The sequence below is a fragment of the Plectropomus leopardus genome, chromosome 19 (assembly GCF_026936395.1).
Source record: "Plectropomus leopardus strain MGB_pleo_1.0 chromosome 19, ASM2693639v1, whole genome shotgun sequence".
Lineage (NCBI taxonomy): Eukaryota > Metazoa > Chordata > Actinopteri > Perciformes > Serranidae > Plectropomus > Plectropomus leopardus.
The window spans coordinates 9932839-9947208 of record NC_142194.1 but is presented as its reverse complement, the minus strand read 5'-3'; the positions used below and the strand labels follow the sequence as shown (position 1 = coordinate 9947208).

Below are 14370 nucleotides of genomic sequence, written 5' to 3'. Positions count from 1 at the left end.
ATTTCAAACCTAAGAGGATTTCTGAGGATGTTCTTATGAGATTTTTATTTAATTAACTCAGAGTTCATGAAGACTGTGTACCTGTCCAACCTCAATCCTTAAAAACTTTGTCTAGAAAATGTGAATGAAACTAGCATTTATGCTTTTAACAAGTTATTACTGCTTGACTGTTTGACTGGACCATCATTGCATTATCTTTATTTTAGTTTTGCCCTGGAGCCTCTCCTGCCAAAGAAGCTGCACACCAAGTCTCAGGACAAGCTGGACCGTGATGAGCCTGAGAGGGAGCGCAAGGAGAAAAAGAAGGAGAAGAGGAACAGTAAGCACCAGGAGATGTTTGACAAAGAGATGAAGACTACGGAGATCCCACTACAGCCCGCAGAAGCTGTCATACTATCAGAGACGGTACTGAAAAAGTGACCTGTATAAGAAAATTTTCTTTCTTGCTCTTCCTTTCCTTTTGTTGTTTTTACTTTGACTTATTTTCCATTGTTTCCCTGAACCATTCTGTATTCTCCTGCTCCTCTCTTCTTTTCTCTTTTGTAATCTATCCTACGCAAGTGCAATGGCAATTTGCCGTGGGTGTTCATGGTTCACAAAGAAGAAAGCAGGGGCGATGTTCAATGCATAAAAGTTAGAATATTTAATATGCAAACAACTACAGTCACGTATTGGCAGGAAGAACACAAAAACGTTAAGACTGCCAGCATCGTGATGCTCTTTCTTCTTCGTTTGAGAAGCCTTTTTCCACTGTTTCTTGTTGATTTCTGTATGTTCATAGTTCCTAAGCATTACAAAAGGTGACTCCTGACCTCTTTTTGAGTGCCACCATCATTCTTGAACACAACAATTAACTAAATCTAATGGGCTTGTTACCATGATACTCGAGCACAATTATGCTTCCAAAGGCTGAATCATTTTCATATTGGACTCTCCAGGAGCTTTCACTCTTTTGCTTTTCCATCAGACAGCCCACTCCAGCAGGGAGCTAAATCTTTTATTTTTTATTTTATCGCTCTCTTCAAAGCCACCAGACTCTATTGACAAAAACATGATTTTTACCTTGCAGAACACAGGAGTTGCTTGTTTACCACTGCCTGGATCGGTTCATTTTGTATGTGTTATTGTGTGACTTTGATGAATCCAAACTAACCCTTTAAAACACCAAAGTTACGCAATAACACAAACAAACTGACTGATCGAGGCAGCGACTCCTGTGTTCTGCAAAGAAAAAAATACCGTTTTTTATCAAAGAAATCTGGCGGCTTTGAAGAGAGCATAATTGGATGAAACGCCTTGAATTCCAAGTCGGAAAAGGCTTTCTGACGACAAAGTCAAACGGTGAAAATACTCTCAATATGGCGTACACTTAAATTGATAATAATGTGGCTAAAATGTTGATCTTCTGCCATCGTCCACATCAGTACGTGATTTAGCATCTGTGTCGACATTGCCTCCAAACTGGGAGCGTGCCAACTGTCATCTACTGTATGTAATATACTGATTATGGATAAGTACTTCAAACAGCCACACTTCAAAAAATCCGAACTATCCCTGTAATGTGCCACAGAGCAGTGGAAGACCTCTGTAGTATAATGGGGTGCAGTTAACATTGTATCTGTAGCAGGGTCTTTACCCTTTTCACTCGCTCTTTATTTTCTCCTACCTTCTCCTCTCTACATCACATGTCTCACATTTATGCCTCCCAGCTGCTCCCCCTGTTCTCTTTGCACTCTGCATATCTTCATCTCCCCCCTCTCCGCTGTTTTCGTGTCCGTCTTCACCACCGCCATGTCAATTACAGCAGAGAAGTATCGCTGTGTTCTGCATGCCCAGTGGGAATGCTCACTGGCTAATGGCATTAAGATAAGGGTGGGAATGGGAATCCAAAAGAGGCCCCCAGCAGTGGTGGAGCCGTCTGGCTTGTGATAGGAGCCTGTTGCCTCGGGGGTCAAGGGTAGAGCACCTAGAGGTCTCTGGTAGTAAATAGGCAGTTGCAGTTTAATCTGGAACGCATAAATCAGGAAAATTGCTTTTTCACCCTCAATACAAACGTCAGTTGTGTTTTAGTGCTCTGTAAAAAAAGCATTACATCCCTGAATGAAGTGTGTTGTTATTTTCAGTGTCTCCCTCATGGCGGACTATTTGAGTTTAGCCAATTACAAAGATGTTTGTTAATGTAGCCTACAGTGTGGAATAGCCCTGAGGACATATCTTTTCATATTCAAATTCCTGCCATAATAAAACTGGGAGAACACGGTCTTGCATGCAAACAGTGATTTGTAACCACAAATAAGATATTGCAACCCAGTGAGCACATTTATCCAAATGGTTTCTCCTTTAGGAATACAAATAGTCGACTCATGTGCGTGTGGATCCACACACAGCAGTCCCTGAGGAGATGTGAAACAAGTTTTCTCCTTTAAATGATCTTTTATTGATCTCCTGTTATATCTCACCATAGACTCAACTTCTTTGCCAGATAATAAATTCTGTTCTCACTTCTGTTTTATTGACTTGTTGTGTAATTAAGGCTGTTTTACTTTGAGCACTCAGTAACGACTCCATCTCTGATAGTGTCTGATTCTTCTTTGTTTGTGCATGATCACTCAGATCAGCCCACTGCGGCCTCAGAGACCAAGAAGCCAAGTTCTCAGCCAGATTGGGGGTGACCGCCGCCTCTCCGTGTCCCCTGGACCCCCTTCTTCTTCGTCCAACTCCTCCTCCTCGCCGGGCCCCCCGCCCATCACACCCAGGAACAAACTCTCCTTCAGCCTTCACACTGTGTCCAGTATGAGCAATCTTACTTTTCTCTCACTCCCATTCAGACACACACAAGATAAAGAGGTTGTATCATCTTTGGACTGCAGCTACAATCCCTGCAGGCCCTCTTTGCCTCCCTCTGACTTCTTGCATCACTCTTACCCCATGCTGTGGTATACACAATGATGCTCAGTTTGATCTAGCCCAGTGAGTGATGTTATCAACGCTTCTGTAAATGGCCATGCAAATCCGAACTGTCAGCACCACACATTTACCTCTAAATTTGTCTCTCTGTCACAGGGCTGGCTGCTAACACCAGAATCTCTCATAATGGGCTCAGTGTGTTAACGCAATTATCAAGCGTGTTCACTGCTGCTTCAGAATTGAAATTATTTGCATTGAGACACACTGCTTTAAATTCATATGCATTGCCTCCTCTCTTAGAGGCTTAAATGAAACATTTTCACCTGATGAGAGATGCTCAGATGTAATTTGTTACTTGACTGGATCAGTTTCATCCCATTCTTGTATAAAAATCTGTAGTTTGTTGCAACTGAAAAGAAGCACTCCATCAGTTTAGTACTGGACTCCTGTAAACGAGGGGGAACATGCAAGAGAGGCATATTAAACAAAAAGAAATGGTCAATGGAAGTGTAGCAGAGGAGATTTCATGACTTTTAGTTGATTGGTCTTTGAAAGATGACAAAATGTTGCCATAACCAAAGTGTATTGTGGGTCTAATCGCCATTTTAAAGGTATTTTGCATTTCTTTGCGTTCGCTTTCATGTTAAATCACATAGCAGTAATTAACTAAAGGAATCTTAAGTAATTACACGAAAAAAGGGGGACAGGATTAGATGATTTTGCCTCTTCCTACTCCCTTTTAAATATGTGGTGTTTTTTTAAATCAGTGTTAAAGCATTGGTTGTTTTCCTTTTTAACAAATTATATTAGCAGTTAGTCTGCCTTTCTCCATTAACATGTTGTTAAATCTGATGGAGGCGATTGCTTACTGTAAACATCTACTCCTGCTAGAAGATGCTTTATGATGTCTTAAGACTCAGACAATAATGGCTTTTGTGAACATTTAACATAATTTGATTCTTTGTTTTTGTTTTTTTTGGCTTAACGCTTTTTTCATCACTGTTGAAATGGGAGTTCAACAGAGTTATAGTAGCCGTTCCAACATACCATAGTTCTTAGGCCGCTTAGTTTGCAAGGAGTCTCGGTTTTGACTCGTGCTCCAGCTCCATTGTGTAAAATCCAAATACTCACGTGAGGCAGGAAAATCTTTAACAAGGTTTATTTGGGAATGCAGAAAAATGCACAAAAATACAGCAGCCACACCTACACAGACACTAAACTGCCCTACGGCACCATAGCTTTAGTACACAGCGTAACCTGCATTCTGACAGAAACACTGTAACAAGTAATGCAAATATAAACATGACTACCACTATACACTCAAAACACACAGAAACTGTTATGTAAACTTAAATAAAATCAGAACCCATATTATATGCTATATACCAAAACAAACATAATTACCAAGTATAAAACATGTGCTCAAGTGGCTCTTACAAGAATGAAACATGACGCAGAATTTAGCAGAAGACTTCAGTAATATAAAGTAGTAGTAATATCAAAACCTTTAGCCATAAAATTGATATGATATGAAAGAGATCTGGTCAGTCAGTAAAACGTTCTCAGCCAAGGTTATAATGTAAACAAACTCTGCAGCCGGCCAACGGTGAAATGCCTTTGGACTTCAAGAGATTGAAATAGTTTCTGAACTGTTCACAGGTATGCACACTTACTGTACCGTGAAGAAGATAGTCGGTAAAATACAAGTAGGAGGTTGGAGGCAGCATTGCGGGGTCAGCACTCCGACTTTTACATATGGATCAATGTTGTTTAAACAATAATGCAGCCAAAATATGCTCTCTGGCTTTCTGGCTCAGTTTGTCTCTGAGTGGTATTCTTACAGTTTGCTTCTGCTTCTCCGCTTTGATGATTTAACTGATTTGGGTAAATTATTTACTTGTGTTTTCTGTACTGCTCACTGTAGTTATACCTTTAAAATGGCTCCTCAGTGACGTCACATACAATTCACACACATGACTCTAAAAACAGTAACACCTCCCAAATTGCAACTCTACTAGCATAGCCACTAATAGCATTTTTATACAAAAGCTAACTTTTACCCCTCTTTAATATTATAAACAATGTTTATATTGTGCTCATAAATGCTTAATTTGGGGGTTAAAATAAAGTGTGAACCCCCTGAAACCTTAGCAAATTGGCTTAATTTCTTTCCAAAACATGGGAAGAAGTCAGTGAGCAAGAGAAGAAGTGACCCAAAACATTTAGCAGATTATTAAAAAAATCTTACCTGAAAATTAGTTAAAATAAAACAAAGAACAAAATTAAAAAATAAAGTTAAAAACACGCAAACAAGGCAAATAAGACTTGGAAAAGGTGCTTTAAAAATTCTAATAATTCTGTAAAATATTTTAAATAATAATACATTTTTAAAAAATGTCACTATACATATTTCCTTTTAAATATTTTTAAATTAATTTTTAATTAATCTACTAATGTCTTGCATTTGATGGAACATTTTTTACCAAGTTGCTCATTGGCTTTTTTTTAACCATGTTTTTTTTTAACTGAAATCAAACCAATTTGTTAAAGGTTCAAAGGCTGAAATACTTTTGAAAGGCATCTAAAAGCAGCACTAGAAAAGTAATATCGCTCAGGTTTCAAAAAGCTTAACCAAGAAAGTCTCAAAGCCAAAATAACCCTGCTGTGGTCAGCACTGAAGTTCAGACTTAACCTTGGAAATAATGTTTTGACTAAAACAGTCTTAAGTCTCTGAACATATTATGTAGTTGAGTAAAACCTGACATGACTACTGAACTGATCTTAATGTCTAAAATCATTGAAGTTCCTCTTGTCCTCTTGCTTTTGTAATTGTCATTTTCTCTGATTTTTTCTGGTTTCTTTAAAACACACAATTAGTCTAAATGATCATCACCAGAAATGGGGCATGTGATCTATTTCGGATCCCAGGCGTCCTGCTTATGATCATGTTTGATGATGAATGTGAGCTGATGAGCGCCCTCTTGCCCATCAGGTCTGGAGCTGAACGGGATGGGCTGTTCTGACAAAGGTGAAACTCCTCCTCCGCTGCCAGTGAAAGGCAGCAACGCTGATTACGGCAACCTGCTAGATAATCAAGACTTGACGAGTCCCTCGACGCCTCCTCCACCCCCGCCACATCAAAGGGTAGGTGTTTTAATTAGGGCTGAGAGGAGCTCCTTAATGATGCGTGGCACTTCTAATGAAACAAGAGGCCGCTACACACACTTGACATTCAGGTCAACCTCCTCCACTATCCCCTACCCCTGTACGTCCTGTACTTATGTGCGTTCATGTCTGCGTGTGTCCGTGCATGTTTCACACTAACATTTGTGCTTCATTTTTTGTAATGTGTGTCACAGAAGAGTGTAGGCATCAGTCAGTTAGCAGCAAGGGCCTACGCACGCCTGTCCACCCCACTGTTATTTATACTTGCCCCCCCCCCGCCGGCCCGGTGCTCAGACGTGATTGATTGGATGATTACTTTACCTCTCACATCCATCAGGAGCCCTCCCGCTGTTAATCAGCGGCTCGTCTCTCCACACTCACCGGCGTCGACGCTAGCCATCCTCTCGCCTCGCCACTCCGTTAACTAATCTTATTTATCCACTGTCACGGCCCGTGGACAGGTAGTAAGACGGAGTCTCTGCAGACAGTGTGGCAGCAGGCGGACAGTAGTGTAGTGAGAGCAGATGTTCAGAGGCTGAGTGACAGCCGCTCTTCATTTACCGCCCGTGATGGAGGCAGAGGTGAGGTCATTGACTACTACTTCTTCACTGTTGTCTGAAGTGCACTGAGGTGTCTTAGGAAGGGCATTTTGTGGACAGAATAGCCTTAAATGTAACTTTTTGACAACATAAATATGGATTTTATTCATTTAGTTTGACTCACTAGTTTGACTAATTGATAAATAACAATTTTATGTTTCTCAACTAACATCCACCTGTTTTTGTGTTGTTTTTTTAAATGTTCTAAATTAAAAACATGATTAACATGAGAAAACAGCTTAGATTAAGGCGTCTAATGTTGCGTCAGGATCAGACTACATGATATCAGCCCAAACGTGTCTAGAAGGGAAATAGCTTCCATACAACAATCTGTGTGTCGTAATGGAAGGCAGCATATTTTGCTGAGGAGCAGTGGTGTCAAACACATTTTATTTCACAGCCACATACTGCCCAATTTGATCTCAAATTGGCAAGACCAGTAAAGCCAAACCGCATTGCATAATAACCTCCAATTTTTTCTTGTAGTGAAAAAAGGTGCATTCTGAAAACATCCGTTTGTTAGCAAAACATGAAAAATACAATATTTCGAATGTGGAATGTAACAAACTTCATCACAAAACTTTGTTTAAATGCCTTTGGCAAATGTTTCATCAAAACTGAGACTTTCAACACCAAATTCAGCAAGTTCCCACCAACGTTTTTATAAAATCAAGTGAAAATTTAAATTAAAACAAAATAAATAAAAATAGCTCTCTGAGGTTTTACAAAATGAAAGTTCCTCCTGTGCTGATACTTTCTTTGCACTTTTTAATGAATTGATTTTAACAGTAATCATTAAAATAAAACGCAGATACAGATAATCAGCAAAATGCTAAATATCAGCCCTGATAATTGGGCAGGCCGATAGTCTGTCGACCCTTAGTTTTAATGTACTTTTTGGTTCGTTACAACAGCCGCGCTCTTGGAGTGTCACTCTGGGTACTCCAGCTGGGGAGTCTGAGCAGGCGAGTGCCGAAAAGAGTGAATGTGTGATTAACTACACTGTTCATTAATCCACGCTCTCATTTTCATGTAGAGCGTCACATTAAATTGGTTGGAAGTTTTAATTTGATTAATTTTGATATGAACTGGGCTTTTTAAGTTTTCCAGCAGGCCAGATTTAAAACTCTGGAGGGCCAGTTCTGACCCACGAGCTATATGTTTGGCACCCCTGTTTTAGAAAGTCTGTCTCTTGCCCTTCCTGTTACACGAACTGCAAGATATGTTTGAGTGTCGTCTGACAATTTAAGGCGCCACAATCAGCTGATCTGACATAGTGACGGTCTTAGGAGACATAAATGTTGTGTAAACTGATCCTGACGTTAAAACACCTGTCAGTCAGAGAGGGAGCGATAGCAGATTTTATATTTTGAGTGTTGGATTTTGGTGGAAAGCCGCGATATCTGAGAAAATTTCAAGGTGACTGTTTTGTTTGTTCGCAGCACATTCCACCTCCTCTGCCCAGCAAGACCCCTCCTCCACCTCCCCCCAAGACCACCAGGAAACAGGCCTCCATCGATTCAGGAATTGTACAGTGAACAAAGACGCTCACAGTAGGACCAAACTACACACTGACAACACAACAAAAACAACATCAACAGTAACCGCTCCCACCAAAAAAAGCGGCTGTTTTTACCCACACATTCCTCGCTCCCTGTCCCAGCTTGACAAGATGAATACCTCACTGCAGCGCGCCCCTTCTTAGCATCTTTTTTTATTTTTAAATCTATTTCTTATCTTGTTTTGCCTACAGTTTGACGATGATGCAGTCAGCAACAGGGAGCATGTTGCACAGATGAGTAGTCACTGAATTTAAAGACGCCCGACGCCACTTCAAGACTTTATCAGGACCAACAGCTTTCCAATACTGACCCACTCTCAAATATACGAGAGCACATTAAAGAATAATCTCCTTTTATTCATATTCCCACTATGTACAGAGGTTTGTATATATGATTTTATTTTATTTCAGGGTTTTTTTTTTTGTATGTGATTTGACTCTTTTTGTATTAACGTATCATTAGATTAAGTGGCATTTATATGAAACAAAAAAAGGGCTTGTAGGTTTTGAATTGACAGGGACTTTACAGAGTTGTGAGAACCTATCACGGATTTTATTGGTAAAAATTTTTGGAGTGCACATACAACTAACTCCTACCGCATTGTCATATCTTGTTCAGACCCTGTCCTAGATTGCTGTAACCTTGGTTTCCAATAATATTGACTGTTCCCAATTCACTACTGACATGACTTCTGAATAAACTTTCAAATGTATGTATTTTTAAAAAAGAAAATGTCTGCCTCATTATTTTCGTCTACAGCGAGAGAGGCTTAAAATAGATGTGAGGTGTTTCCATATTTCTGAAATCCAAAACAAACCGGCAATCTGTACACGTTTCCTCCCTTCACACACTCGGTAACGAAGCTTTCCATCTGCTTGATTGACAGCCATCACAACAGCAAGCATCATTATCAACACACAGGCGTTTTATACGCGGTGTGTTACGCCACGGAATGACTTCTATATAGGCTAATGCAATCTCATTTACATAATGTGTCCGCTCAGCAAGCGCTCATTTCTCTCTTTCAAAGCCGAAAGTGCGGATCTGGAATGTGGCCCATATTTGAAATATATATTATAGCAGCCGACAAACTGCAGGTGCCAACTTTGTTCCGCTTCGTGCAGCTTTTATACAAACTGCTGAAGGTCGCACTTAAATCTCTCCATTAAAAGTTGTGGTTTCTTCACACTGCTGCAGCGCAATAACACGTCATGTGGATCATTCTTTATGGTTTTGTTTAATTTTTGCGTTTGAAAATTACAGATTGGGTGTCGTGGGACTCCCATGCAAAACACGCGGGCTGACAAGTTTGTTCTCGGCTTACCATGCTTGATGGCTTTAATGTATTTTGACTCCAAATTAATGATAGGAGTTTGAACCATTAAGTCAGTGTATAATTATCTGTTGTGCAGCAGCTTTAAATTGAATTAAACTTTAATTAGTTTAGTAATATGTGCTTCACTTTGGGTGTCGGTAGAATAACTTATACTAAAGTTAAGTGACGGCAATCAGTTTGAGGCTTTTTGGAAAGAAAGTCTACCTACAGAAATGCCTTTCTGTAGGTAGGTCGATAGATAGATAGATAGATAGATAGATAGATAGATAGATAGATAGATAGATAGATAGATAGATAGATAGATAGATAGATAGATAGATAGATAGATAGATGTATATCTATTAATATATTAATTTGCAAGGGGCTGACATGTAACTACTTACTTTTTCGAATTAAGTAACTTTTGAAATTTAAATGTGCTTGTTACATATGTCTTGATCATAGCAGAGAAAAGCAGTGTTTTCGCTGGACTTTTGATGACTAACTTATTAATTTTAAATGCAGTAAGAGGAAAGGAATTGAATTACTTTTGAGAGAAGTAACTAGTAACTGTAATTATTAGATGTATAGATAGATACTGTAGCTATTACTTATTAGTTAGATAGATAGATAATGTATCTACTGATTATTAGATAGATAGACAGACAGACATACATAGATAGACACTTCCTTACAGCTATTACTTTATACAGCAGCTACGTCTGCAATCAGATACAACAGGAGACGTCTAAACACAGAACATGCACGTCTACATCTCATGTGGTAAAGCAGTAACAAGTTTTAACGATTAAAAGAAAAATCTGTGATTTTAACCATGCAGCTTTATTGGTTGCTTTTCTTCCCTTATTTAAGGAATACTTAACCCACAAAATGACGTTACTCACCCCGTGTTAAGCTGAACCTTTTTTTTCATGCACAGTGAACAAAGAACTTAAAAACTGAGAAAATTCTTGATGAATTGAAGTAAAAGGGGTTCTGTGTTTAGCAACAGCAAAACTATATCAAAACATTTGTTTGCAAACTCTCACACAACTTGTGCAGAATAATCTAGTCTTCTGCTGATCATCTGCAACCTTGATCAGTTAGTTCATGTTTTTGTGTGACTTTGATGTTATTAAGAGTTAAATCAGATTTATCGAAGTCACACAATGATACAGACAACGGACAGATGGAGGCAGCAGTAGACCAGCAGCATCCATGTTCAGTGAGTTAAAATGAATGTTTTTTCTCAGTGGAGTCTGGCTTCGAAGAGATTAAACATAAAATTCACTTAAAGTTCGGCTCCCCAGCAAACAGGGCTGCCTGTTTGGGAACTACTGAGCATACGACTCGGTAAATAAAGCTTGGATTACACTGCACGAGTTGTGTGACTTAAATTGATCAAGAATATTCTCTGTTTTTGGATTCTTCATTCAACGTGGAGGCATCCAAGAGAAACAGTTGTCTTCAGGAATTTGGTGTAACACAAGGTAAATAATTTATATGCAAATGGTCATTTGGGGGATAAAGTATTCCGTTAAGAAAACTAAATACACATATTTAATTTTTTTAACCAGTTTCCAGCTGTTATCTGTGCTCCAGTGGCTCAAAGCTGCTGTAAAATACTGCTGTTGAACCTTCAATTTCCGAATCCTCATTTGCACATTTTGTAAATGTATTTACAGGCCCCGCTGTGTGTACCATAAAACCAGCTTGTGGGACCTTTTTGAAGTGTTTGCCCCGGGTGGCTCATATTCCTCTGCTCTCTTATTCTGCTGACACTCTGTGAGTGGGTGTCCGCCTGAGGAGAAATGCTCAAACTGTAGCATCTGTTGTTTGAAGGTGTTTTATTTTTTTTGTTGTTTTTTTTTAACATCTCAAGAAAGTTGTGGCTTATGAAGCTCTCTCGTCCCAATTAGGAACACTGAATGACATCTTTTCCCTTGGAGTTTTATGTGGGAAACAGTCATAAGAGACCACTTGTAATGCTGTAGCTCATGGGTGGTATTTTGTCAGACAATAAAATGTCTCATTAGTATGTTTGGCATTCACCAGCTATTCAGAATGCAGAATTAAATGTTGTTAATTCATCAATAAACCAAATAAATGATTCGATTTGTGAGTATAAATCCCCACAGAGCCAGTCTTCTGAGGGGTTGGGATGAATCAGAAAGGTAGTAATGCTCATCTGGAATCTATTTTTATTTCCTGTCATGCTCCCTGTACCAATCACTCGAGCTCCCTCCGTCCTCATGTGTATAAAGTAAAATCCCATTAATCCTGGCAAGGGCCAATCATTGTTGTGTACATGTTACCACTACTGAATACAAGGTACAAAATTTGCTCCATAGGGCCTTCATTTTACCATGAACTCTCTGTCTAGATGATAAATTGCTCTCCAAACACAGAAAGAAATGGAGTAAGTAATATTCGATAAAAATGCGAGTTTTACTATCATACCAATGTTATTTTCTCTCATGGTTTCCCTCTTTCCTCCACTCTCACCCAGGGCTCGACTCCCTGACTCTCTAAGGACCATTACTCTTTGCTTCAGTGCAGTACTCTTCTTACAATAACAAAAAACACGATGGTGTTCATTAAAGTCTTTTTTCTCAGTGCTAATGCGCGTTCGACCCACTACTTGAGCATCAAACTGTTGGAATTTATGGTTTCCATTGATTGTAGGTAAAAACCCAAAGGAATGTAGGAGGTGCCACATGAGAAAAATGACTGAACGTTAATGGCCTCTAACTTAACAAGCACTCCTAATCGCAGATCAATGCTGCAAACCAAAGCATAGAGAGCTAGAGTGTGGACATCCACACTGTGAAAATAAATAAATATACATTGATTCAAAGCATAGTTTTTCTGCATGCATTGCTCATGAAAAGTATTCATCTCTCCCTTTTCTGACTTTTCTGGACTTTGTCTTCATTTACACTATTGAATCATGCTGAATGTAAGCGGGAATTGTTTTGGCACTAAATGAAAAAGACAAAAGATGTAAAAAAAAAAACAACAACAATGAATTAAGTCACTGACTATGTTTACATACACAATATTCGGCTATTATTCCAAATATGACACTTTTCTGAAGTTGATCAGTTAATTTTGGATATTCCAAATTAAGCGTTTTTCCAAGTTTATTATTTTCAGTTTAACAATTGGGTTACAACGGTATTTCTGAGGTTTTAGAAGAACTCTAAGTATACTCTGAGTATGCGTCTCAATTAGGGGCGCAACAGTATGAGACATTCACAGAACAATAACTACTACCTCAGAAAATATTGCAGAGTGACTTTGTCTTGGTATTATAGAATTATAATTATTTTTTAAATTATTTTCCATCAGTGTCAAGGAAAAGTTCTTAGGAAAAGAATGTTTTTTCTTTTAAACCACAGCCCAAGACCCTGAAACTGATGCAGGTAAACTGAATTCAGCCATTATGTGTATAATCATTTATACCTGTGCTTTTTCTGCTGTGACATGTCAAATATCCTCTGTGAGAAAAAGGCCTGTTGTCTGGGTTTTCACTGCCTGCACTGTAACACACTCATCACTGCTGCAGCCAGTTGTTTCTAGAAGTCCTGTAATTAGTTGGATTGAGAACACTTGTGTGTAATCAACAAGTTTCTCTAGTTCAGTAGCAAAAAGACCTGAATCTGAAGGCTGTTCAGTCAATATCCTGGCAAAAACGAAATGATGAATACAAAGAAAACTAATCTACAGCAAGAGAACTGAAATGCAGCAAAGCACAGCGAGGTCAATCAAAAAAAAAAAAAAAATCACTGCTGTAAATCTTGACTTGAGCAGGCCGGTGGACTCTGAGGGAGCTACAGGCTTCTATGACTGAGGTAAAAGACACTGTGTATGCAAAAACTTTCACTCTGGTGATTCATCAAAAAACTGGAACAGTGACAAGGAAGGGAAAAAAGACATAGCACAAGGTGATGCCATGTGGTGTCATGCTGTGAGGATGTTTGTGAAGGAACGGGGAACTTGAATGCAGCAAAATGCACAGAAATCCTGGAGGAAAACCTGCAGGAGAAGTGCGATTTGGAAGATTTATTTTCCTGCAAAATAATGACCCCAAACATAAAGATACAGCCACACAGGAATGGCTTCAGAACAACAATACTAATGTCCTGAAGTTGCCAAGTCAGAGCCCAGACCTCAGTCCAATATATTTGCAGCAACAAAAAAAAACTCTATAGTAAACTGAACTGAGAGTTTGAGGAGTGTTGCAAAGAATAAAGGGAGAAAATCGCAGTGCCCGGCTGCTACAGATCTATCTGCATAGACTAAAAGATGCTGCCAAAAGGTAGCTCTACTAAATATTGATCTGAGGCGGGTGAATCTTTATGCAATCAATCACTTATTTACTTAATTTAAATCCATTTTAACAGGTTTGTTTTCACTTGGGTATTAAAAAGTTTTAGGAAGATGAGTGCCAAAACTTTATTTCATCTGCAGCGATTTAAAATTGTAAAACAATAAAACTTGAAGTCCAAGGGGAGGGGTCCAATATATTTTTTTTATAGTCACTGAAATCTGCTTATTGCATTGCAATGATAAGCACATTATCTCCAAACAGCGAGGTGGGAATAAAAAGTTCCATCAATGGCATAATTCACTTATCAAGAATACCCAGTGCACCCTCAGTATCTAGCCCTGCAATTGAAAAGGGATAAAGGGTGAAGCATTTCAGCAGTGGTAATATTACATAGTTAACTGGCAGCTATTTCAATAGGCTCTCAGTGATTTGTGCTCAGGCATTATGCTTCGCCCTCTCTCTCCTCAAAGCATAGGGAAATGCATCGCT

At 39.0% G+C, this 14370-nt stretch overlaps 1 protein-coding gene across 3 annotated transcripts in view; it reads left to right on the top strand.

Annotated features, from left to right (window-relative positions):
- Positions 1-8965, top strand: part of dock1 (dedicator of cytokinesis 1) — a 243654-nt gene extending 234689 nt beyond the window's left edge. For 2 of the 3 annotated variants that reach the window (XM_042508037.2, XM_088070340.1), the window contains exons 49-52: positions 207-405; positions 2614-2791; positions 5900-6051; positions 8114-8965. In XM_042508037.2, coding sequence (XP_042363971.1) covers positions 207-405; positions 2614-2791; positions 5900-6051; positions 8114-8209 — 625 coding nt within the window. In that variant the 3' untranslated portion in view covers positions 8210-8965. The remainder of the gene's footprint in view (positions 1-206; positions 406-2613; positions 2792-5899; positions 6052-8113) is intronic. The other variant, XM_088070341.1, reaches the window with a different exon arrangement.
- Positions 8966-14370: the final 5405 nt, after the last annotated feature.